At 41.8% G+C, this 24,731-nt stretch overlaps 2 protein-coding genes across 2 annotated transcripts in view; one reads left to right on the forward strand and one right to left on the reverse strand.

The window, feature by feature from the left end:
* The window catches only part of LOC115587793 (vertebrate ancient opsin-like), a 44,251-nt gene that overhangs the window by 15,109 nt on the left and 4,411 nt on the right, over window positions 1-24,731 (forward strand). The window contains exons 2-3 of the mRNA XM_030427789.1: window positions 8,640-8,965; window positions 18,165-18,398. Coding sequence (XP_030283649.1) covers window positions 8,640-8,965; window positions 18,165-18,398 — 560 coding nt within the window. The remainder of the gene's footprint in view (window positions 1-8,639; window positions 8,966-18,164; window positions 18,399-24,731) is intronic.
* LOC115587792 (beta-galactoside alpha-2,6-sialyltransferase 2) overlaps window positions 18,463-24,731 on the reverse strand; it is a 62,899-nt gene continuing 56,630 nt past the window's right edge. The window contains exon 7 of the mRNA XM_030427788.1: window positions 18,463-22,911. Within this exon, the coding sequence (XP_030283648.1) occupies window positions 22,664-22,911 (248 nt within the window). The 3' untranslated portion in view covers window positions 18,463-22,663. The remainder of the gene's footprint in view (window positions 22,912-24,731) is intronic.

The following is a 24,731-nucleotide window of genomic DNA, read 5'->3' on the forward strand; positions in this document are numbered from 1 at the left end:
GCTGTACAAGCCTGTTTGGGCAGTGCCATGATCTGGAGTTGCTGCAGTTGGTCAGGTCTAGGTTCAGCAACATTATGTGCCCAAAGAATAAGGTCAGCTGACTACCTGAATATACTGAATGACCAGGTTATTCCATCAACAGATTTTTTTATCCCTGATGGCACGGACATATTACAAGGTGACAATGCCAGGATTCATCGGGCTCAAACTGTGAAAGAGTGGTTCAGGGAGCATGAGACATCATTTTCACACATGGATTGGCCACCACAGAGTCCAGACCTGAATCCCATTGAGAATCTTTGGGATGTGCTGGAGAAGGCTTTGCGCAGTGGTCCCACTCTCCCATCATCAATCCAAGATCTTGGTGAACAATTAATGCATCACTGGACAGAAATGAACCCTGTGACATTGCTGAAGCTTATTAAAAACTACCACAGCGAATGCGTGCCGTAATCAAAGCTAAAGGCAGTCCAACGAAATATACGGGTGTGTCCTTTTTTTTGGTGACGACTTTTTTTTTGGCCAGTGTATAATGGGACTTTACTAATGTCCTCATTTTATTCCGTGCAAAGAATAGAAGCCTACGTGGGTAATGAGTGACATGGTTATGTGTGTGTGTTTTGACAAGAGGTAACTGTTAGCCGCTAAACAGTGCGTGCACTCACTCACAGCTTACACTTGTGTGCTGTGTTTGGAGTGTGTGGTGGAGCAAAAAAGAGAGAGGAGAGAGTGACGGAGCGTAGGGAGTGAGTGGTTGAGCAGGAGCTAGTGGCAGGGCATTGACAATGAATGCGAGCAGAGCTCAGGAGGAAAAGGTTAGCAGTCTGTTTGTGTTGTCAGTCGGGCAGTAATGTATAGGTCACAGTGTGTCAGTCCCATTTGTTGTTTCACAATTACAGGAGAAGTGAAAGCAGTACCCTGAAGGTGGTCAGTATCAACCCTGCCTGCATTTAAGAGTACTGCCAGAGTTGGAAACGACAGCACGTCTGGCATTTAGGGACAGTTGCCAGGGGTTACATTGGGTTCAAAGGGTACCGTACCAAAAGTAGTACTTTAGTGGAAACGCAGTTTAAAGGAGTCATCACCTGGAAATCGCAATTTCTCTCGTTAAATCATGCATATTGGTGTTAGACCTCTGTTGAAACTTGCCTGAAAAGCTGGAGTTTGAAAGTGGCTTATTTTTTTCGCTTTGGCTCTTTTTCCGATCAGGAATAGTGCACAGTAGTGTGCGTTCCTAAAGCACGAGATTTTGACTCTGCTCCTGTGGTGACGTTACCACAGGAGGCTACTTGCATATGCATCGGCTCACAGCCGTCCTCAGCCAGAGTGAGCACGCCGAATCTGCTTATTTCTCTGTCATTTTCACACCATACATCGTGACCGCCAGCATTAAAACTCAGGTCTTACATGTAAAACACGAGTGTGAAAAGTAAGACGGAAAAAAAAAGAATTTACCATTCAGAGACATCCTGCTGTAAACGTGTCTCTTCCACCGTCTCTGCCTCTTCACTCTCCCGTTCAGGTTCCGACTCCGGCTCGTACATAAATGCCTGAATTCTGTAAGGTTCGTCATTTAGTGTGTGCGCCATGACAGGGGGCTGTTTATGTTTTGGAGTCTGTGTGTGCATGCAGGCTCGCCCCCCATTCCGGCTCTGTCCTTCCTGCGGCCAGTCAACGCGCGCCTCATTACATATTAATACAATGCACATCCGGACCGGTCAAAACCTCACACATAATCTCGCGTGAGAAAGTCGCGGTATGAAAAAGTGTCAGAACAAGCTCTATGTTTGATTTTTAAAATTTTTTTTTCTTCTAATAAGTTTTAAGAATTGATCCAAAGCGATCCAAGAGGGACTGGATATGTAAAAAAAACAGGTGATGACTCCTTTAAGTACAAACCAAAAACAAACCGATATAGCACAAGCAGCAAACTCAGGTAAAACATGCGGTGAAGATACGAACAGGGAACACAAAAGCACAGAGGCACATGACAAAAACAGATGACCCAGCAAAAGACACAGGGAGAGGTGGGCAAGAATAAAAGGTGGGAAAACAGACAAAGAAAGGAGATGGAAAGTAAAACATAAAATACCTGTTTTGGTCACAACAAACACAGTTTTGTGTTGTAAACACGGCTGGAAATTGTCTGGAAGTCTCCTTAAAGTTGTTCAGTGGTGTCATGGTGTCTCGAAATGGCGTAGCAGCTTTTCCTCACCTTTAACTCCACCACTTTTCCCTCTGCGTCATCTATCTATAATATGAGAAACCTCTGTCTGTCTGTCTGTCTGTGTGTGTGTATGTGTGTGTGTCAAATATCTCTGCGGATCAGGATCAGACTGACCTGAGACTTTCAACATGGCTGCTGTGTGGTTCAGTGGCGTGCAATTTAGCATTTGCTTGGACTGCAATGATACCGTTAATACATTATTTCATAAATGCTTTACAAATTCCATGAGCATTATCCACCGGAGCCACTACAGTCACGTGCGCACCAGAGCCAATCACTGCACACAGTGGCCACGCGCGCACCAGAGCCAATCACTGCAGAGCTCAAGCCCACGACATACCTGAAGAAACAAGCGGATTTATACCTGCAGCGGTGCGAGCTCGACCAGGGTTTTGCCGGCAGTTCAGTCCCGTTCTGTTCTGTGCATCTAAACTGACTGTTGTGGATTAATGAGACTAAAAGAGTCCGGACTGAGTCTGTTTGGGTCTGAGGAGATCCGGAGACGCGCTGTGGATGTTCGGCCCACCGCCCGTGTCGACGGAGCGGACGCACTGGCACGTCCAAAACTGGATTTAGGGTAAATAATGTCCAACACGCTTTTTCGCGAACATTGCCGTTACGTTTGCTTTGTGTCTGGTGCAGGAAGAAACAGTAAAAATGTGCTTTTGTCACAAGTGGATTTATACCTGCAGCAGCGCGAGTTGGACCGGGATTTTGCCGGCGGTTCGGTCCCGTTCTGTTCTGTGCATCTAAACTGACTGCTGTGGATTGTAATGAGATTAAACAAGTCCAGACCGAGTCTGTTCGGGTCTGAGGAGATCCGGAGACGCGCGGTCAACAGAGTGGGATCGGAATCTGTGGATGTTCGTGTTTAGCTAGCTGCTAGCCGCTAACCGACCCACACGGCCCACCTACGGAGTTGACGGAGCGGATGCACTGGCACGTCCAAAACTGGATTTAGGGTAAATAATGTCCAACACGCTTTTTCTGGTGCAAGAAGAAACAGTAAAAATGTCCTTTTGTTACGAAAGTGTTCAAGCAGCAAGTTTGGTTGTTGAGGAACAGGAAGATGTGGGAGGGACAACGGCGGATGATTGACAGCAGCAGTGATGTGTTGGAGACGGCGACAGAGATAGCGAGTTTTGAGAGTTGAGAGATTTGTGACATATAGCGTGTTTGGAGTGTATAGTTAGTGTGTTATGTAGTATTTGGTGTGGTGTGTTTAGTGAGTAGTGGAGTCGTGTTGTGAGGCAAACCAAGGAGGAGACGGCTGAATGTGGAACAGGCAGGAATGAGCTGAGGAGCCTGAGGCATTGCCTGCATTTAAATGTAAATAGTTACACATAGCTTTGTAAATTTCAAAAACTTATGCACCAATTTAGTAAACAACAATTTATATTTGCATTACAACTAATGCAATTGGTTCATTAAACATATTTGTGGTTTTCACAGTAAAAAAACAACTTTTTCTACACTGATTTTATGTTATTTTGTGATTTTAGGTCCATAGTGTTAATATAGTACCTTGAAATGAAAAAATAACTGTACAGTCACACATGTGAGGTTGTGCTAAAAATAATTACACCAAGTAAGGCAAGGTAAATAGTTTTTAAGGTGAAATATAATGGTATAATCAAAAGTAGTCAAAAACAGCCAATTATATCCCTGACGTCCCACCTTCAAACACAGCCTCATTTGGCCATCCATGAAAAAGCTACTTAACCTCCCACTTTTCTATAGAAATACATGCTTCCTACGGGCAATGCACTAGTTATATTAAAGTCAGGTCACAGACACGTAATGTGAAGGTGAAAGGACACGTTTTATAGAAATGCGCAGATGTAATTTATTAGAATATAGGCTGAAACCCATGTAGCTGCTTCAGTGTCAAGGTCTTGGTATTGTGCATTCTGGCTCATTGTCCCACTGGTGGTGACGTACTGGCACCTCTTCAACATGTTTGTGAATTAGAGTGCATTAAATGACAATCTGCGACACCGTCAGCCTTTTGGACTGGTGATTGTTGACTTTGGTGCCCTGACTGTGCGCTGTCAGTGGATTCCCAAGTTTTGCCCTCAAGCCAGCAAAGTAGTGAGCGCTGAATATGAATGCAAGGCAGAGACGGGCCTTGCATACCGGATCAGTTAAAAGGCTTACGTCTCGGTTACTCCTCGCTTCCTGCATTCTCTGGACATTCCTGAGAAAAAGAACTGGTGATGGAAGTCAGAAAGGTTTGCACAGACTCAAAGACTTTAGAAGGAAGGGTGTTCTCATTATATAGAGAGACATGCTCCATGGACTCGGTGCAAAGTTGTTCATGTGCACGAACATGACGATGGACTTCATTGCCCTTATTACTGTCACTGAGTGCGAGGAACATTTCATGGCAGACAGTGGTAGACAGTTATGATTCTTGCTTGCTTGACTTCCCACAATCCCTCCAGTGGGTTCAAAGCGAGTTCAGATGTACTGTAACTACAAGATGACATACATGACTTTGAATGTGTATAACAGTGAGTCTACCAACAGAAACACAGGGCTGAGTGTTTTAAATTACAGCTTGAGTTGGAAAAGAATGTTACAGCCCATACGTTATTTGGCAATGATGAGCCCAATTTGAGTAAGTACTCAGTGATCAATTAGTCAGTGGAGTGGAAGTAAAGGCCTCAGTATGCCTCAAACAAGGTGCTTCAAAAGAAGACATTGTCCCAGGGGTGAGGGGGTTTGGGGATGGAGGGGTGGTTTGTGTAGTCATCCGGTGTGTTAATCCCATAATTCAAATCCTGACTGCCTGCAAGTTTTGCTTTAGATCTGACACACTAAGACGCTTTGATTGAAATTCCCAGTCACTGATCTCTAACTGTCAATTTCAGTGTGTTGGCATGGGAAGCATAATAGTTGGGAATCTCCTAACTGAGCTGGGGAACTTATTTGAGGTCAAGACAAGTATTAAAGCCGTGAACATCATGACGGATGGTTTTCATTCTTGACCTGCTCGTATTGATTCTTTAGGAATCTGGGTGGCAATTTTTCATGCATTCGACAAATGCATGTATGTTTTAAGGGTCCTTTATTACTATACAATCAGCAGTTACACCTTTAAAGACTGAGCCACAATAGATTATGTTAAGTATCAACTTATTTGCAGTTTTTCATGGCATTTGTATGATTTTGCCGTGCCATGTTTTTGCTACCTTAGTCATGTCTCCAGGGATGTCTTCTAATTCGGTCAGGACTGTCTGAATCCACAACTGTTGTATGGAAACTTTACACAAACATTCACAGTCCCAAGAGGATGAATCCAGAAGACTTTGTTGACTCTTAAAGGGATAGTTCGGGTTTTTTGAAGTAGGGTCATATAAAGTACATATCTATAGTCGATCTGTTCCCTACCAGTGGCGTGGCGTGATGAAAATTTCCGAGGAAGCCAAGTGAGACGGGGGTGGGGGCAAAAAATCGTATGTTGCAATTTATATGTTGCTATTTCATGTAGTCGGATGAACTATTAGAGCGCCCAGCATCATTTTACCAGGACTTACACACGCTTGTTATCTAACCAACACTTTGAGCACCAACGTGCTCTCTCTCTCTGTCCCTCAGTCAGTCAGTCACTCATACACGCGCGCGCACACACACACACACACACACACACACACACTCCTCATAAACATCTCATTAATGTATGCAACCACCCTCCCAAAAGCACAACCAGCTACTTAATGCACAGCACACATTTGATATTGGAAAGATGCAAATTCATTCACACGCTCAATCAGAAGCCGTTAAGTTTTACGTCCACGTCAAACACGACTTGTACGCTCTATGTGAGATACACAAATGCTTTTCACTTTTCAGTTAATATACATAATAATAAATGTAAATGTTCATTATACAGCAACACAACAACCCAATACCAGTGGCTGTAAACAGCACACCTGACATGTGCATGTATTCAGACAGCCCATCAAGGCCGCTGTCCGTGGTGCTCATTTTCTCCACATAAACAAAACAATAAACAACAACTTCAGTGGACTCACATGCTGCTTAATCAAAGCAAGCAAGACACAATAAGGACTATAATCACATTGTGATGCGCACAGAAAAAAATGTGTTTTCCTCACCCTATTCGTAGAGGAAGGCCATCCTCCTGTTTCTCATGGTGGCACAGTGATCGATGACCATGTCGTATAACTTCCCACTGGCTTTTAGGTCCTCCACAAAAACAGAGTCTGATATCTTGGTCAAGTTGACAAGCCTGTCCTGTCCACATGTGTTCCTCAGTTTTGATCCTCTTTAGACAGGAAAATGAGCGCTCTGCTAATGCGCTGGTAGCCGGTATCGTGAGCATACGCTGCAGCAGTTTGAAGACCTCAGAGTCAAACTCCACAAAAGCATGCACCAACTTCACAAAATTGCCCCTGTTTGCGCTGCCAGTGGCCTCATTGTGACCCCTGAACGCTTGCTCTTGGCACGCAAGGTACAGGGCTGCATCGATGAGTGTCATTAAAATATCCCGGTGTTTCTTCACCTGCTCATTGTGCTTCTTTGTGCTCAGACTTTTTGCCAAATCCAGAGCCTTGTTAATCCAAGCTTGGTGCCACCTGCTAGCCACTTGGTGCGGACGTAATTCTCCTCATTGAAAGTCCGAAAACTTTTCTTCCTCTCTGTACGGAGCTCTAGTTTTGTTGTTGGCCTGCCGTCAGATTTAATTCGGAGTTGCTGCTGTAGAGGCAGTTTAGTAAAATTATTTTTTACTAAATACTCCAAATCTCCACCCTCCATAATTGCGCTTAATATTTTTGCTAGCTTACCAAGATATCAACACAAAACAACTTCCGTCATTTCATTCAATGACGTTAACGTACTGTGATTTGATTGGCGTGATGCCAACGAGTTCGCGGCTTCCCTTAACACTGTCCTGACCAATTAAAGGGGAGCAGTGTCGTGACAAAAGCCTCACCTGATTGGTTAATCATTCTTTTTTTTTTCACCAAGGGAGGCCAGCTCAGCTTGGCCTCCTCACAGAGAACAGAGTGCAGTACCATGTTTTCAACGCTCATTCACCACGTAACATTTAGAGGGGCACTGTTTTACACATCATAAAACGCTCAAAAAATAATGAAGAGAGACGAGGAGGAGACGACAGACACAACACAGAAGGATTACGTAAACTGTTAAAAAAGTGTTTTTATTAAATGACGGTTATATTCTGAATAAAGTGAGGAAGCCTGGCTTCCCTTGGCCTCTGCAAGAAAACGCCACTGTTCCCTACCATAATCGCCGATCAGCGCAGCCTCAGTTTGGAGAAGTAGAGAGCCGCTCCAGCCCAGAGGCTCAGCTTTGTACTGCAGTGAACGGGGTCCAGCGAAAAAGCAAAATTAACCACCTAAAACAAGGCTTACCTAAATTTTTTTACATCAGGTCAAGTGTACGTTGTATAGGTAAAATTCATACCGCTTTACATCGCCATCAAACCGCGCTTTCTTTTGGCACTACATTTTCTCAACCGCAGAACCCCCGTATCCCTACGCATGAGCGCTAATGCGGAAGGATACGGAGTGTTAAGTTTCGTTTTTATTGAAAGTAAATCTCTCGTCCAGCAACTGGGCCTCGCGCTGTATTCCTTTAAGTTTTCCCCTGGTGTCATCACCAGGTCAAAAATGTGTCCAATGAGCAAATGTAACTAACATGTGCTTAAAGGTGCAATATGTTATAATTTAAGTTGAAAACACTCAAAATTGACTAAAATGATTAACAGAATGCAAAGATATAACAGCTTTGATGTTATGACATATTTGTATGACAGAGATACATAGAGATTTGCAGATAGCTACTGAAGTTAGCATGCCAACCATCTAGCCCTTTACGGTTCAAAGCGTCCTTGCTTACAGTGTAAAAACCAAACGCCAACACTGAGCTTACAGTGCGTGCAGCTAGCTGCTTTGCTCACTGAGCTAAATAGCTAACAGCAGTTTGTGGCAATACTGGTGATGTTGCCCTCTATTTGTTTTGAGCATGAATTCGACAGGTGGCCAATTGCACCTTTAATTAAGACTGTGAAGCTTGTAAACATTATACCACCTAAACATAAACATGTTAGCACTGTCACTGTGAGCAAGTTAGCATGCTGATGTTAGCAATTAGCCCAAAGAACCGTTGAGTGCAGCCTAACAGAGCTGCTAGTCAGGCTGACGACTCTCGTCTAACAGTATTTTAAACATTTGAAATGACGACTTTTCTTTCCTTTTCTGGCACTTCACTCTGTTTCTTTGTGTAGTAATTTAAAACCATTTGCAGAAATCTATTTCGCCCCTTGTGGTCAAAAACTCCACAGGACCCCTTTTAATGTCCTGTTGAGCTGGATGAGTCACAGCTGCCCACTCTCATGCCTCCATTTCTCTGTCTTCCTCAGGTATCGTCTCGCTGATCTCTCTGGTGATCCTCTCCTACGACCGCTACAGCACTCTGACTGTATACAACAAGGGCGGGCCAAACTACCGCAAGCCGCTGCTGGCTGTCGGAGGCTCTTGGCTCTACTCCTTGATCTGGACAGTGCCCCCTCTGCTGGGCTGGAGCAGCTATGGCATAGAAGGCGCAGGAACCAGCTGCTCTGTGTCCTGGACGGTTCAGACTGTCCAGTCTCACGCCTACATCATCTGCCTCTTCATTTTCTGCCTGGGTATACCTGTCCTGGTGATGTTCTACTGCTATGGAAGGCTGTTACTGGCAGTCAAACAGGTAGAGAGACATCAAAGTGTATATGTGCGCGCGTACATGCATGTGTGTGCCAGTAATTATTATTGTATTTTCTCCTCTGATGAAATGCTCTCTCTTGGCGTGAATGGTTACTAGAATAGATTGTGCTTTGTTCTTCACGAAGCATCCACTCAGAGCCAAAACATTCACAAAATGCACTGTTAATCAGTAACGCAATAGGAAGGGCACAAGCAATAATCAATGCAATCACTTGTGGAGTGGCCTGGCTGGTGGAGCGCACTACCGTTCAAAGACACAGAGTCATCAATCCCTCCATCCATTTTCTGCCACTTGTCTGGGGCTGGCAGTTTCCACCAAGCAGTCCAGGTCAGTTTAGATCAGGTTGTAACACATTAGAACCGTTATTTTCAGAACAAACCAGAACAAACAGAGCTGTCTCATCGTCTGCCTTCTAATGTAGAAAAATTACCTAAACTCTGTACGGTGCTCACTGTGGGTAGCAGGTAAAAGCAAGCAAGAGAGCGAAAGAGAGCAGAACAGAGGAAGGAAAAAGGTAACCAGTATTATGTTGTCAATCAGTAATGTACCATTACGTTGGCAGTGTATCAGTCTGACTGGTAACAACCCTGCCTACATTTAAGAGCACTGTCCACAGTGGAGACACAAAACAGGTCTCACAGTTAGGTATAGGTTAAAGGAGACCTATTAGTCTTTTTTTTTTTTTTTATTTCCTTCAGTGTTTTTGTGCAGATTAAAGATCTTAAAAGTTATAAAGAATCAAAGTCCTGCACCAACAGAAGCTCCTCTCTCCCACAGAAAACACTGCTCCTTAAATGCCTCATCAATAGTCCCGCCTTTAATTTTGTGACTTTGTGACATCACTACAAGGTCATCATGTTATACATTCAAATAATTGATAATAGGGCTGCAGCTATCGAATATTTGTAGTATTGAGTATTCTACCAATTATCCCATCGATAAGTCGTGTAATCTTATAAAAAATAATTTTGCATAATTAAACAACAAAACCAAATAATGCATAATGAAAATGACAGGCCTGTTAAATTTACCAAGCAATTCCTAACAGCGGGAGTTAGGGTGTGTGTTTGTTCATGTGTGCACGCGTGTGTGAGGGAGAGTGAAAGAGACGAGATGAGTGTGTGTGTGTGTGGAGTTATTTGGTGTAGGCTATTACTCTCTTGCAATTTAACACAAATTAGTTTCCACATCTTAACATGACATCTAGTCATACTGACATCAGGCTACGGCCTCTACAAATACCACTACGTTCAATTCTGGGCGTAGGATAACAGTCCGTGTGGAAAAATGACCCCTGAGCTAAGCAGGCCACATAAGGCGGGTGATAGGAATTAAACGAAGCCTCGAGGTATGGGTATTGGGGAGGAGAGAAACTGAAAAACATTAGAGCATGTAAACCTATTCCAGTAGTAACCCAGAATACAGTGACGATCCTGAAAATGAGCACAACATGCCTCCTTTTTCATGGGTTACGTGTGAATTCAAAGGGTTCTATACTGAAAGTACTGTGTTTGAAACAAGGCCAATAAAAAAAAGCAGTCCAGACATCCCTTTCGCATGATGAGTTACATAATCTCTCCAGTGTGTTCTCGATCTGCCCTCCTCAGTCTGACATGCCTGAAGGAAGGCACATCCTGATCAGATGACCGAAACTCACCCTGCAACATAGACAGCCTCATAAAACGCAGACACAACTGTCCGTGCTTGTTTTTTGCTCTCAACCGAGATACTTGAACTCCTTCACTTTAGGCAGCAGAGAAAACATAATCATTCATATATTTCCCGCAGGCTTCACCCTTTAACAGAGCTCTATGGGTCAAGTGAGAGCATATTAACATATAGTATCGAGTGGCCTTACCGAAAACAATCAAGCAGTCATGATTGCCCCTCTCTATCTGTCATTGCAGACCCACTGGCAATGGCACCACTGTTCCCACAGCGCTTCCCATGCCCAAGCCAGAGCATTGATGCATGTGGCCCATCATTCCCATATGGCACTTATTGTGCAATGCGCAGGCCAGTGAGGAGGCATTTTGAGCAATGCTTCAGGCATTTGTAGAGACCACAACATATTCAGAAATAAGATTATCCTCCCCCCTACCCGGCCAGCTCCACAGAAATAGTTCCTTCCTGCACAAGCAGTACACAGAAAGGTGTTATCCCAAAATTGAAGCCGGTACGCAGTTGGGTCCGTTCCAATCATTCAGTTTGGCCCCAGAGCTGACAACAAACCTGATAGATTTTGTTATGGTGCATGCAGTCACCTCTGAGAAACTAGAACATCAGAAAAATAATTTGGTAATGTCAACCATCCAAATGTCCTAATGTGGACGAGTTCGGCCAATGTCACCACACAGGGCCCCCTGTCAATCATACAAAAATCCTGGTCCACAGCTCCACATCCATCACACAAACAGAAGGGACGGAGAATGACGGATGACATGCTGCGATGATGTGACATCAATGAAATCGTCAGCACGGCTACAATGATGTTTGATTAAAGAATACTTGTGTCCGCACACATCAAGGTTCGGGTGACAGTCCATAAATCAATAAAATGCCTATGACAGAAAAGTCATAGCTACCTTTTGTCTGCTCACATGATAGGCCAGAATGCAGAGCAGCGAGAGGAGAAGACGACACAAACACATTTTTGTTAGCCAGCTGGTAGCTTCAGTGTCTGCGTTTTTCCGCCTGTTTATCAAACCTTGATAAAAAGCAAAGAAACTTAACTTATCTTCCTCCTGGGATTCTAAAACGTATGCCTGCAAAAAGAATTTCATTACTTGAAGTTGTCTTTGGTGAGGCATGATAAGGAAAAATGGATTTTCCTTTTTTACTTACAAGAAGCAGCTCTGGATAATGTCTTTTTAGACGTATATAAAAAGATGACTCTGCCCCCGCACTAAGAAACCCTTCAGTCTGAGTTGTTGCTCTTATCAGCCGCAGATAAAGAAGGCAGAGAAACTGTAGCAACACCTGCAGCATAAAAACAAGTTCGGTGTCAGATCGATGTGTTTTGGCCTGTTGCCTTCATCGGGGTCATCCAAGAAGGTCACAACTCACAAGATGGTGCGATGATAAAGTAGTTATTTGTACGTATTTTGTACGTATTTAGTGTTGCTGATCTCCAGACCAGAATTCCCACACTTTGCTTCTGCAGCACCTAAAATCTGATTTCACTATACTCTTATCTTCACTATGTAAGTGGACCCAGCTCTAGGGACTGTAAGGGGATTTATAGAGTTGAACCCACAGTAGTCCTTTTACCAATAGCTTGTGCACTTTTAATTTAAAACAGCAGGGGAGTGGCATTCATTGCATTAGGTAAGTGAAACCCTTGGCCCTCCCAGTGATTTAGAGTGTTTAGAGCACAGCATTAGAAGCTGCTGTGACAAAGCCTAAAGCCACTCAGATACACTCAGATTTTAATAGGATGTTGTTGTAAGGCGCTTTCGGCCCTTACTTTCTGAACTGCTGCACAAATAAAGATTATCAGAAGATTACTGCACAGTACACAAACAGAGGTAGACAATAAAAACTGGTGCCAAGAGGAAATGTTTTACTGGCACTTCTGTCTGGGTTTTTCCTCCAAAGGGCTTATTATCTAACTGCTGGAGGGCTTTTTCCTGAAGAAATTGTATTGTCTGTTTGCGATGACCTTCTGGTATCACGTCATTTCATTACCAAATTGAATTGAATTGAATTGAATTGAATTGAATTGAATTGACTATTAATTTCAGTTATATTATTATATAACCTTTGCTCTTTGGCACCATTTGAGCCACCTGTTGAGTCCTAACAAACGGATTCCTCTACATATTGTATATTTGATTTAATTCAGTTAGCACTGCTGTTTTACCATTAATAAAACAGGTACATGGGTGTTGGTGGTCTGTGTGGACAGGGTATCCTCATCTTGTAGGTTTGAAGTCCACAAAATGTGAAAACTTAGGGTCTACTTTGCATCATGCCTGCATATCCAGTTATTATATCTTTGTTTTTTTTTCATTATTTTTCCCTTTGGTTATGCCTCAGTGCAAAAGTTGCAGCTGATGTTTATAAACTTTTACAGCCATAGCTGGAGGCTTTATGTTATTGGGGTCGTTCGTCTTTCTGTATGAACAAGATATTTCAGAGACGCCTTGAGGGAATTCTTTTGAACTTGGCACAACCATCCATTTGGACTTAATAGAATTTACAAAACACATTTTTTGCCATGAGTCTACATTTGTGTTGTGATGAAATTTTATATCCTAAAGGTCAAAGGTCAACCTCACTGTTCTGCAAAAAATGTTTGGCGATTATTCATAGTAATAACCGAGGAACACTAGCTTGACTGGCGCACAACCTCGAGGCGGTTATTCTAGCTTTGATCTTAATTTTAGCTTCAGCAACTTTACAAAGTTGGTTTGCTTGTTTCAGTTGTGATTATAATGTTTGAAAATGTTTGAATTTAGTTTTGATTTTACTAGATTCAGTATTGGTTTGATTTTGTTGTATTACAATATGCAGGGTGTTTTTTTGTCTGAGGTAGGATTCAAGATGTTCAGAATAGGTATTACATTATAAACACTTTGTGAGGGCAGTGGTCTTACAGTCAAGTATTCATCCCAGTCGCATTCAACAGATGCACTAATGCCTCACCATGATTATGTGGAGACACTTGACCAAGTTGCCTAGTCCACACATACAAGGTATTTTTGTTTTGTTTTTTGTACAGGGGTTTTAGAGAAAAGAAAACAAACACTATCCACACGAGTGTTTAGCACCATGTGCTGTTGTAAACAGGAAGCAGATTGCATTCTCCGGTCAGTTGCTTAGCTATAGAAAATACTATGAACGAGGCAGGAAAACTGTGCTCCTCACAGAATCTTCCTATATAATTTGTCAGCAAAACATTACGAGCAGCTGCTTATGTCTCTCTTTTGCGTCACTGTGTCATCAACTTTAAACAATATACATCTATTCTGTAACTGTACTAACTCAAATACTCCGATATCATAACACACACTCCGTGTTTACGTTTGCCAGTAATTCCACAAACACTGATAAACCAATATCTCAGTTTTCAGTGACATAATGCACAGTAAATGCTTTGTTTTAAGAAATCCTTGTGAACGTGTGGGAAGGGCCTAAAACTAAAGACACCTCTTATCTGTCTTCCTTCATAAAGTTTAGTTTTTTAATTTATTTCAGTTTTCATTCATTTTTTTATTTCAACTACTACTTTCCTTCACTTTCCTTCACTTTCAGTTAACCGAAATAACACTGATCCTGCCATAACTCAGAACGCTTTTACTGACTTTATGTGAAAAAGAATGAAAACATGAAGGAGCCCTTCTTCCGTAAATCTTTAGAAACCTCCAAAATTACAAGACACTTAATATGTTGTGTTACCTCTCATAGGCTTTTCAGGGTTTCTCCTGATCAAATTATTAACCTATGGTTGCACAATCATTCTCAATCAGCAGTGGAGCCGGTGAAAGGCTGTGCAACACTGAGAGAAAACTGGATCTGCATAGGCACTCGCCGAACCATTCTTTAATTCTTATTTTTCATTCAACACTCACACATACTTGCTTGTGACACAACCTGTTGAGCTGAAAATGGTTTCACTTTGGTTTATTTAATGATTACGTCAAGTAGAGGCTGACTGTTCAAGCTAAACAGCCTTGGTCACAAAAGAAACCAGTCAGGAGCTAGTTTATTCATGCTTACATCACAAATATGTGAAAGTAATATAGCTAGGACCAGACATTGAAAGCTTCTCAGCCTCACCATGGTTACCATGGTACGTCTTTCTATATTTCTTTTCAGAATTCTAAAGAAACATCATTTTTGTAATCATCATTACAAAGTGAGATCCAGCTGCTACAGCTGACCTTCAACTCATTGTGTATTCATATTACAGGACTATTCAGGTATAGATGGAAAAATGTATGTTACTCAGCTTATTTTCCTTCTTTTTTTTTATTAACTCAAGATTTTTTAACTCTCTAGTTCGTCGAATGCTTGGAAGTCAGCTGGACTCGCACTAATGGCAAATGACAGGTGCAAGACGGAGTCCAGCTGCAACAATAAGAACCGAGATCCCTTGAAGAATATATGTAGATGTTTCACTGAGCATTTGACAAACAGTACGTTACACCCTGAACAAGCGGAAACTCTAACACCTGCTTGGTCAGAAACACCTATGTCAAGGAGGGTCCCACAATTTGATTTAGCTGAATGAAGGCTTTGCTTGTTTAGGGAGCTTTTGAAGAGAACCGAGCAGCAATGTCGGTACATCTAATCCCCCCCCAGCAAAGGAACATTTGATCTCAGCAGAGTCAACAATGTGAAAAGCTCAGTAAATACAGAGGAGGCTGGGGTGGTGGAGGCAGATGAAGCAGCCGACATCATATCAGTGGAGTTATAGCGAGATATATCAGATTATAAAGGCTTCTGGGTACAACTGTATGAATATAATGAGGGTGTTACCAGCCATCTGTTTGTCAGGCAGCTGGTCAATGAGACACTGAAGTGAAGCCTAAGGAGTCCCCACAAATCAATAGTGGTCATTAGCTGTAGGAGACGGACTGGACAGGAAAATGATGGCTTTCAACCGAAGCATTTGTTCTGCAAGAGAAAGGACGAAATTATTCGTCCTCCGCGGTCTTGGACTGCATGAAGAACAAAAGCTATCTCAAGTTATCACATTATCACATCCCTGCGAGGAGATGAGCTCCAGCTGGTACCGGCCCAATCAAATCCCTGGCAATCATTCAAACCGAGGATCATTTGCATTTAAGAGTGAGGGAGGTCTCACAATAAAGTTGTGAGAAAGCACCGGGCTCACAGGGCTGTGTGGTGTATCGGAGCGTGTTGTGTAGTGAGCCTGGAAAAGCCCCCCACTTCTCTCCGAACGGTTTGAATTCATCCACAGAAAAGGTGAACCAAAGGGTGAGATTAAAGAGAAGCCATCTGCGTGTGAGGAGATCATAAGAGTTACGTCCACTTTACTTGGATTATGATTAAGATGGAGCGAGATGAATCCAGTAAAGTACATGTGTTGAAAGTTTTTTTGCATACTCAGCTGGAGCCCAGAATCTCCAGGTTCACTGACTGTGAATTTATTTTGGTAATTTGATTAAAGGCATGATTTGTTATGGAATTCGCACCAAGAGAGTTTAATATGTACTCAGGCGAGGCCATCATTGTTGTAATGTTTTGGTCCCATGTCCAAAACTGATTTATTGCTGGTGTTAATTGTGTTCGCATGAAGCATATTTCCACATGAAGTTGTTTTTAAATCTAATCTGACACACAGGAAGCCTGGCGGCATTACTCCAGCGTAGAAGTACTGTTTTTGCAGGGTCTCTGTGTGAACTTTACTTGAAAGTATACTAACTTTAAAGGACAACACAGTTTCATGCTGTTTTACTTTGTTTATATTTGGCGGACCCTGCCACCTTTCTTTCTTCAGACAGCACTCTTGGACTTTATTTTCCTCTGAGAACAGCTTGTTTTTTCAGTTATGGACAAAATAAATATCTCTGAGTTTTTAGTATTACCTGATTAAAATTCTTAGTCTGGCTTACTTCCTCAAAGCTACATAGTGCTCCTTTAATGGAAACTCAGTGGTAACATGATGTATACTGTACTAAAAGCACAGTCGGGGTCCAAGAACACATTTTTGCCTGACAGGATAATCCAGCCAGGTTCATAGAGATAAACTGACTTTGTTTAATTAAGCCTCCAGAAAATGAAAGAACACTCTTCAGAGAGTAGGTTTACCGCTGATATTGTTTTTCAAAATAAAAATGAGGGGCTTAATAAGATATGAATATCGGGGATGAGAGTGCAATTGCACTGAGAACAGGAGCCAAGGGACAAACAACGGTTCGATAAAAACGATTGTTTTTAAACCCACTCTGTGAAGTGTGTAATTTTTTCTGGAGGTGTTTCTCCATCAGAAGTCACAAGACCTGTTGGGTTTTAGTGTGTTTCTCCATGCATCTCTCATAGGCTTCAACACACCTGATGCTGCAGTCAAAGCAAGATTCGGTTACGTAATGACCCTTCCCTTCTTTCTTATAGTCCTTGGTGCAAACCAGGACATGACAGTTACAAAAAAATTTAAAAAAGAAGAAGCAAACTTCAGTTATGTGATTCACATGCTGCTTCATAAAATTCACTGGAGAGTGAAAATAAAATTGTCGATCATACCCTGGTGTGCGCTGGAATATGGAGCATATGGAGCAGTTTCAATCATGTACAGTTTTTTGGTAAAAGGTATCACAAATGTCTTTTTAGACATCCTTTATGTGTATTGTATATCTTAACTTGAGTTTGTATTTACATCAACAGTGCCAGGGAACAAGAATTTTGCTGTACAGTTGACACTAAAACCTGGACCTTAAAGACTTTAATTATATACGTTGTCCAACATCTTATTAAAACAATACATAAATACACCTTTACTAAATGCCTATAAAACTGAGTGAACATAGAGTAAATTACAGTATCTTTACATACCTCTAAGTATATGCCTTTTGAAGTCCAGGAGGCACACTCACACAACCATAAATTCTCTGTTGGAGCTGGGTAACTTTCATCTGCCTCTCACAAATCTTCATCCATACTTTAGGAAGACCATTTACGGTTAAAATGTGGTCATGCCTGTGGAATAAAAGAAGATTGAGCGCAATTTAATGTGGCAGTGTGCAGATATCACATTGGATTATTAATATTTAATTTGTTCGAAAGAAATTGATCACAAAAAACCCAACAAACCATTCCCTTTTGTTGTTGTTGTGTAATAGAACAATTAAAAGCCGACACTAATGAAAATTGTCAGCGACATACTGTCATAACTCCTCCACGCAAATGACTTCATCACAGCTTTATAGAATTTTTGTGTATTGTGATTTGGCAACGCAGCTTGTTTAATCAGAGAGTTTATAATGGAGTCTTTCTAAACAATATTTAAGTTAAGTTTTTAAGCCATAAAACTGTCAATAGATTTTCACACTGAAATGGAATTAAAAGAGGCCTCAAGCACCAACCAAAGATGGAAATGAATCATAGCTGGCACACTTTGACTAAAAGTATTTTAAGCTTCACAGGATCTAAAGTGATCTCCGCTCGATTGTTGTGCGCTTTTTCTTCACGAACCCTCTCTGTCTTTTATCCACAGGTGGGTAAGATCCGAAGGACTGCGGCCAGGAGGAGAGAGTACCATATACTGTTCATGGTTCTGACCACAGCGGCCTGTTACCTGTTGTGTTGGATGCCTTACGGCGTCGTGGCCATGATGGCAACATTCGGCCCACCAAATATCATCAGTCCCGTGGCCAGTGTTGTGCCCTCGCTACTTGCCAAGAGCAGCACAGTCATCAACCCGCTCATTTACATACTTATGAATAAACAGGTAAGTCAGTGACACTTGCGTGCGTGTGCGTGCATGTGTTGTTGACTCAAAGACATGGACAATCTGACATGTACGACAGCTTTATTTACACAGTAAAAAAAGACAAATTACAACAGCTGAAATCATACAAATGGTCTATTTAAATATCAATTCAAGTGTAAGAAGAAGAGAATTCACTGACAAATCAAAGTCAAGAAGAACACCCTAAGGCTGTTGAAAGTTAAACACACGTATTCAGTCAGTCACGGATGCTTCTCTTTCTCTTCCTCTCTCCAGGAGCCCTGCAGGAAGCTGCAGGAAGGAAATGTAAAACTGAAATGTTGGACAATCCTTTAGAGGCAGTGTGGTGCAGAAACTCCCACAGTACTGAGTAAAAACAAGACATGAAAAACAGGCCTCGGGTTAAAAGAGTGGGGAGGCTGAGAGGGCAAAATGTAATAAACAATGTCCACAATATGTTCTCTCATCTCACAAACGTTTTAAGTTTCAGCACAGCGTCCTGTGTTTTAATACTGGCAATAAAAATTGTTGTCTTAAAGGAATGAGATAAAAAAATGTAATATATTTCACTTGAAGCATTCCAGGGAAAAGTAATAGCATCTAAGAAGTCCTGCTATTACTCCCGAGCCCTCATCCCACACTCAACCCACCCCTCCCTGCTGACACATTACTAAAAATGGAATTTGGCACAATATTAATATGCGACAATGAAGTTGCCAAAAGGCATTGCACTCAATCAAGTGCTCCCAGGGAACTACCTATAGCTGCACCGCAGCTGGAAGTGATTTCCCCATCCACAAGCATGCACTAAAATCTGCAAAACACCAGTCAAGGAAAAAAAAAAAATATTAAAAATCTCAGAGCACAGTTGCCTGTCACGACATTAATGACAATGGTGTCTACTTGCAGCACAATACAGCACAGACAGTTTAAGACTCTTAGCCCTGATCCTGATTTGCATGCTCTGTGCATTTGAAATGAAATCAGAGTTATCAGAAATATACATGTACAATATGTTCAGGGTTTTTGCACCTTCAGTGTGTTACAATCACAAGCAGTAAAACATTTGTCTCAACAGAGAAACCTACAGCAGAGCTGAGAACCTGCATTATTCAAAATGAATTGTGAATCTCCTTAAGCTAAAAAAAAAAAAAAGGGGTTTCTCGTCAGACGTTTTTTCAAACATCTGTCATAATCCTCTAACAGTCTCTTTTACTTTTGTCCTTTGCTGGATGTCTAATGACATTTTCAAAAATCCATCTGAAGGGCTGAGTATCAAACCTCACTACCTTTTGCAATCAGAACAAAAGGTTTGTTCCATTTTTCCAAACCATCAAGCAGGGCTGGGCGATACAACCATATATGTTTACATACTGTAAGACCATTTGTCAACTGTCAAGAGAAATTTCCGTACAACTTCTTCCAAGGCTGCAACACGTCAGTGAGGAGAACTGCTTCATGGCATTATTAGAGTTACAGGATTTTGCATCAATGTGATGAAATACTTTTTTCATGTATGTAATTCACTGAATTAGTCATTCTCAAGTGGTCATTTCATCTATACGTGCACTCATTTGCCAGTTCATTAGCTTCATCTAGCTAAATGTAATGCAGTCTAAAGCATGAGCCCTACAATAAGTCCTTTATGAAGGTTAATATGTTCTCTTTAGTTCATTTAAGCTATTAATTCAAATGAACTCTGTGGTGTTATTAAAATTACTACATCAGGATCTATGGTAGGGCTGCATCTAACCATTACTGTCATTTTAGATTAATCTCCTGATTATTTTCACAATTAGACATCGTTAGGTCTATAAAATGTCAAAAGATTATGAAAATTACTCATCACAGTTACCCAGAGCCTTAAGTGACATCATCACCTTTTGTCAAACCAACAGTCCAAAACCAAAAGACTCTTCATGTACTGTTACAAACAGCAAACAAAAGCAGTAAATCTTTACATTTAATAAGCTGGAACCAGCTAAATAGTTGACATTTTTTGCTTGAAAAATGACTTAAACGATAAATCTATTATCAAAATGACTGGCAATTTTCTTTCAAGTTGACGAATTGCTCCAGTTCTATTAAAATACAGAACTGGATTTTGGCCATGAACACTCATTTTTGGGGGGGATTCAGAGGAAAAAGTCTGGATTCTGAGTTTAATGTCAGATCTCTGAGAAACAGTCAGAATGTTGACAAATGTGATCGGTGATCCTCTTCCGTAATTACACAATACATCAATCTTGCAATATAAAATATGACAGTCAATATTTTCTTTGTCCAGTATATATCGCCCACCCTGCTCATCAAGTATTGAAAATTTGCACCAAATGCTCGTTTCTTCACTTAGATCAGGTATAAAAGCGTTTTTTTGTAGAAAAAGAAAACGTGTTGTTTTGGTATCATCACAGTTCATGTTTGTAGCAGTACTCACACATTGTGGATGATACTCAGCCCTACAAAACAACAAGTACTGCTTAGCCCCAGAATCATCTACGAACTATCACTACAGAGCCCTCTACTTTAAACACACATTAGACTATTCAAGGAAACGTTCCTTTGACAAAGAATTCACATCTTAATACGAACCACAACCAATGGCACGAGAACACTTTGTAGAATAGCACACTTAGCAATAAAAATCTGTTATAGGCGAGATTTTTCTGACTGAATGTCTCTGTAGCAAAATCAGAACCATCCCTCCTCTCCTCTCTCCATGCCGAGCTAATACCTCTCGAGCCTGCTGCAGATGTGGCACTGACTGACTGTAAGCATAATAATAATAATAATAATAATAATAATAATAATAATAATAATAATAATAATAATAATAATAATAATACTCCTGCCTGGATACAAAACAAATCTGATGAAATTACAGGTTCAAATTCCTCTTTTATGATCGTCTCTACTCTGAGCTGCGGACACGTTCATACCGACATGAGAGGATTCAGGATGTATGAGACATTTATAGTCGTAGGAAATGAGCTTCATGCCGTTACGTGACAGAACCCTACACATAAGCACACCATACTGCAGTGGTTAGCTCCAGGGAGGGTTTGGCCATTACACGCAGTGGTAAAATTACATTCAATAAAAAGAGTGAACTATCAAAAAACAGGGGCTGGTGATTGCTGAGTGCAGAGCTAAGAATCCCCCTGATGCAGCTCACTTCAGCAAAATCAAGCTCTCACAGCAATTAAACTCCATGTTACTGCAGTCCTGCCACAGTTTGTACTGCATGTTTCTGAACAGTGACAAGGCAACCCGAGGGAAGTGTTCAGTCAACCACTAGGCACAGGGTCACAGCTGTTCTGAGCACCGGTTTGTTCTCAAGATCCATTTTGGCCCCATAAACTTGATTTTTTTGTTTGTTTTTTTGTTGTTTGTTTGTTTTTTTACAGAAAAAATGTTACTCTAAGCTAGGATGAATCTAAAAAGGACAACCAGTGTCTTCTGTCCTGTGGGCTGTTAACTGAGAGTCTTGACACGGATTAAGTAATCATCCTCAGTCTGTAGATGAGGAGTGAGAAACTGGTGGTGGTGAGCTGGCAAGTTTGCATGCATAAGAGCGTAATTTAGTACTAAGCTTGACAACATCAGTCGTGTAAAGTAAACCCCTCATGACAGCGCGAAACAAGACTTTGAGAGGATATCAGAGGAATGTCAAACAAGAACGCCTGCTGTAGAGCGATGAAATGTACAGTCATATGTTCGCGTGTGTTTGTGAGTGTATGTCGCATTTATGACATTCAGCGTGGATGACTTTCTTTGCTTAATCACAACCCTTTGGACCAGTAATAAAAAAAAGAAGAAAAAGAAAATCACAAGTATCCACCGTTCAAAACAGTGGCATTTCCTTTAAGTAGAGAACCACCCATACTATTGAAAAAACACAGAGTTTACACCATGGAAACACACCCAGTTATTGAAAATTCACTTGCCTATCTAAAAACACTGATCTGTTGCTACCCTAGTCAGCTCCACAGCTAACGTGGCTCAGCTAAAGCAGAGAGAAATGTCTTTTTCAGCTCCGTCTTGGAGACTCTTCCTGCCAGTCTCTGGTCGAGTAAACCATCTTAATGAAGACAAGTTCTTTCCGAAGCCCCCACGTTGATCCCCTGCCAGAGGGCTATGGCTTATGTTCTAATCTCCAGGCTCCTTGTCTCCAGTGGCTTTATTGCATCTCTCCCTTGTGGTCAGCCAGCAAAAGGCCAGAGTGTGTGTGTATGTTCGGGCTCAGAGGTTCAGGTTTTCATATCTCAGATGTCACAGTTGACGGTGCTGAAGCCTGGAAGAGTGACCCGTCCCTTCCTCCGCAGGTCACCCTTGGGCCCCGTGTTGATCCGCTGGATCAGGCTCTTCTCATACAGGAGGGGATGGTAGGCACCCAGTGTACAGGCGGCGTCATAGTAACGCTCATGGTAGTGGCACAGGTCTGTCTGCCTCATGGAGGGAATGTACTCATACACGTGCACCTGCTCACACAGCGCCATCATCAGGAGGATGCCTGTAATGAAAACAGAAAGAGAAGTTGAGGTTTTCCAGTTCAGAAATAATTCCTGAAACCAGGTCGGGACTTTTGTAAGGAAGTACATTGTTGAGCCTTTTAAATGAGACATATGCTCATTTTCAGATTTATAATTTTATTTTGGGTTACTACTCGAATATGTTTACATGCTTTAATGCTCGAAAAACCCATATGATTCCCTCGTACAGTGCAGTGCTTCAGCTCTGCCTTCCTCGATCTGTTTTAGCTCCCGTCTCTTTAAGGTTCCCCCCTCCTGAATATCCAGTCTCCTCTGATTGGAGGAGCTCATGCACACCTGACCCAGCACCACTTACAACAACAGAGGAGTTGTGCTAAATAGAACTAGCCTCCACGCATAAATTATGTAAATATGTGACCTGGTGAAATAGTGTGATGTCACAAAGTCACAGCGTTGTGCTGTTGCGGACTTTAGTTTTAAATTTAAAAAGGGTCAAACTAAAACTAAAAAGCAAAATTAATACCATTCTCACATCTGTCCATTCAAAATGAAAGCCAGCAGCTTGTTAGCGTAGCTTAACATGAACTTAAGTTCCTTTAATAACACGTTATATCATTTCTATTTAATCCATGCAAGAACTGAAGTGCATAAACAAGGAGTTGTAGTTTAAGAAAGGGTTAGGAGGAATTCTAAGTGCTGTATTGTAGCCAACTGAACTGGTTTCAGTTTCTTCATGACGTTTCACCTCTCATTCAAGAGGTTCTTTCAGTTCTAACCAACTGTAGGGGAGTTTGCAGGCTCATTAACTCTGTGTGGGAGTGTCCTTACAGAGCAGCTTGTGAGTTGTTGACCCACCAGGCCTGCATGTGGGTGGTAAGGGCAAGCTGAGCCCAGGTGTGAATAGTTGTTAAGCTGTCTGGGGAGTGAACTCAGTACTGTATTGTAGGTGGGTGATACGTAGTGTCGTAGTCCACCTCTTCTGTTCAGAGACGGTCGTTCCAGTTTGATGTAGATGGATTATTTTACTCCCCTTTCAAACCATCTGTCTTCCCTGTCCTAGATTTTTCCTCCCCAATGTACAAATCTGTGCAATCCTGGCTGCATTGAACAGCATAAACTACATGACTCTGCTAATGCCTGGTAGTTTTGTCCCTAGGGTGGATGAGTTTCTGCCTCTGTGTGTTGCTGGGTTTGAAGCAATCCAGGATATGATGTTTATTGAAGACCCTCCGATGGTTCAGTGTACTTGCTGTTCGACTTTCATCACTTACATGAACACAAGCTGGGAGTCAACAGAACCCTAAATCATCGCGCTGAGACCGTGCCCACAAAGACAGAGGGGAAGGAGAGGGAACAGAAGCACATCAGGGGAGCACTTAAAACCTGTGGATACCAAAACTGGGCCTTTGTCAAAACCTCTAGATAGATCCAGAGCAGGCAGAGAGGAAGAGACAGAAAAATGGAGAAACATCGCCATTCCTTATAATGCGGGAACATCTGAGAAACTCGGGAGGCCCTTCATTATACATTGTATCCAAGCAACATACTGAGGCAGAAAATTGTCCACAGTGAGGACAAAACACCCAGGCATAAATAGAGCAATGCGGTTTATGCTATTCAATGCAGCCTGGTATGCACATATTTGTACACTGGGGAAAGAAAACAATGTCTCCATAAGCGAAGGGCACAACACATCTTGGCCGGAGAAGACATATGTTTTGAAAGGGACATATGTCAAACTGGAATGACCATCTTTGAACAGAGGAGGCAGTCTACGACATTACTTATCACCTAGCTATAACACAGTTCTCAGTTCTCTCCCCAGACGTCTTGACAGCCG

This window comes from Sparus aurata, chromosome 9 (genome assembly GCF_900880675.1).
Source record: "Sparus aurata chromosome 9, fSpaAur1.1, whole genome shotgun sequence".
In the NCBI taxonomy this organism is placed as follows: domain Eukaryota; kingdom Metazoa; phylum Chordata; class Actinopteri; order Spariformes; family Sparidae; genus Sparus; species Sparus aurata.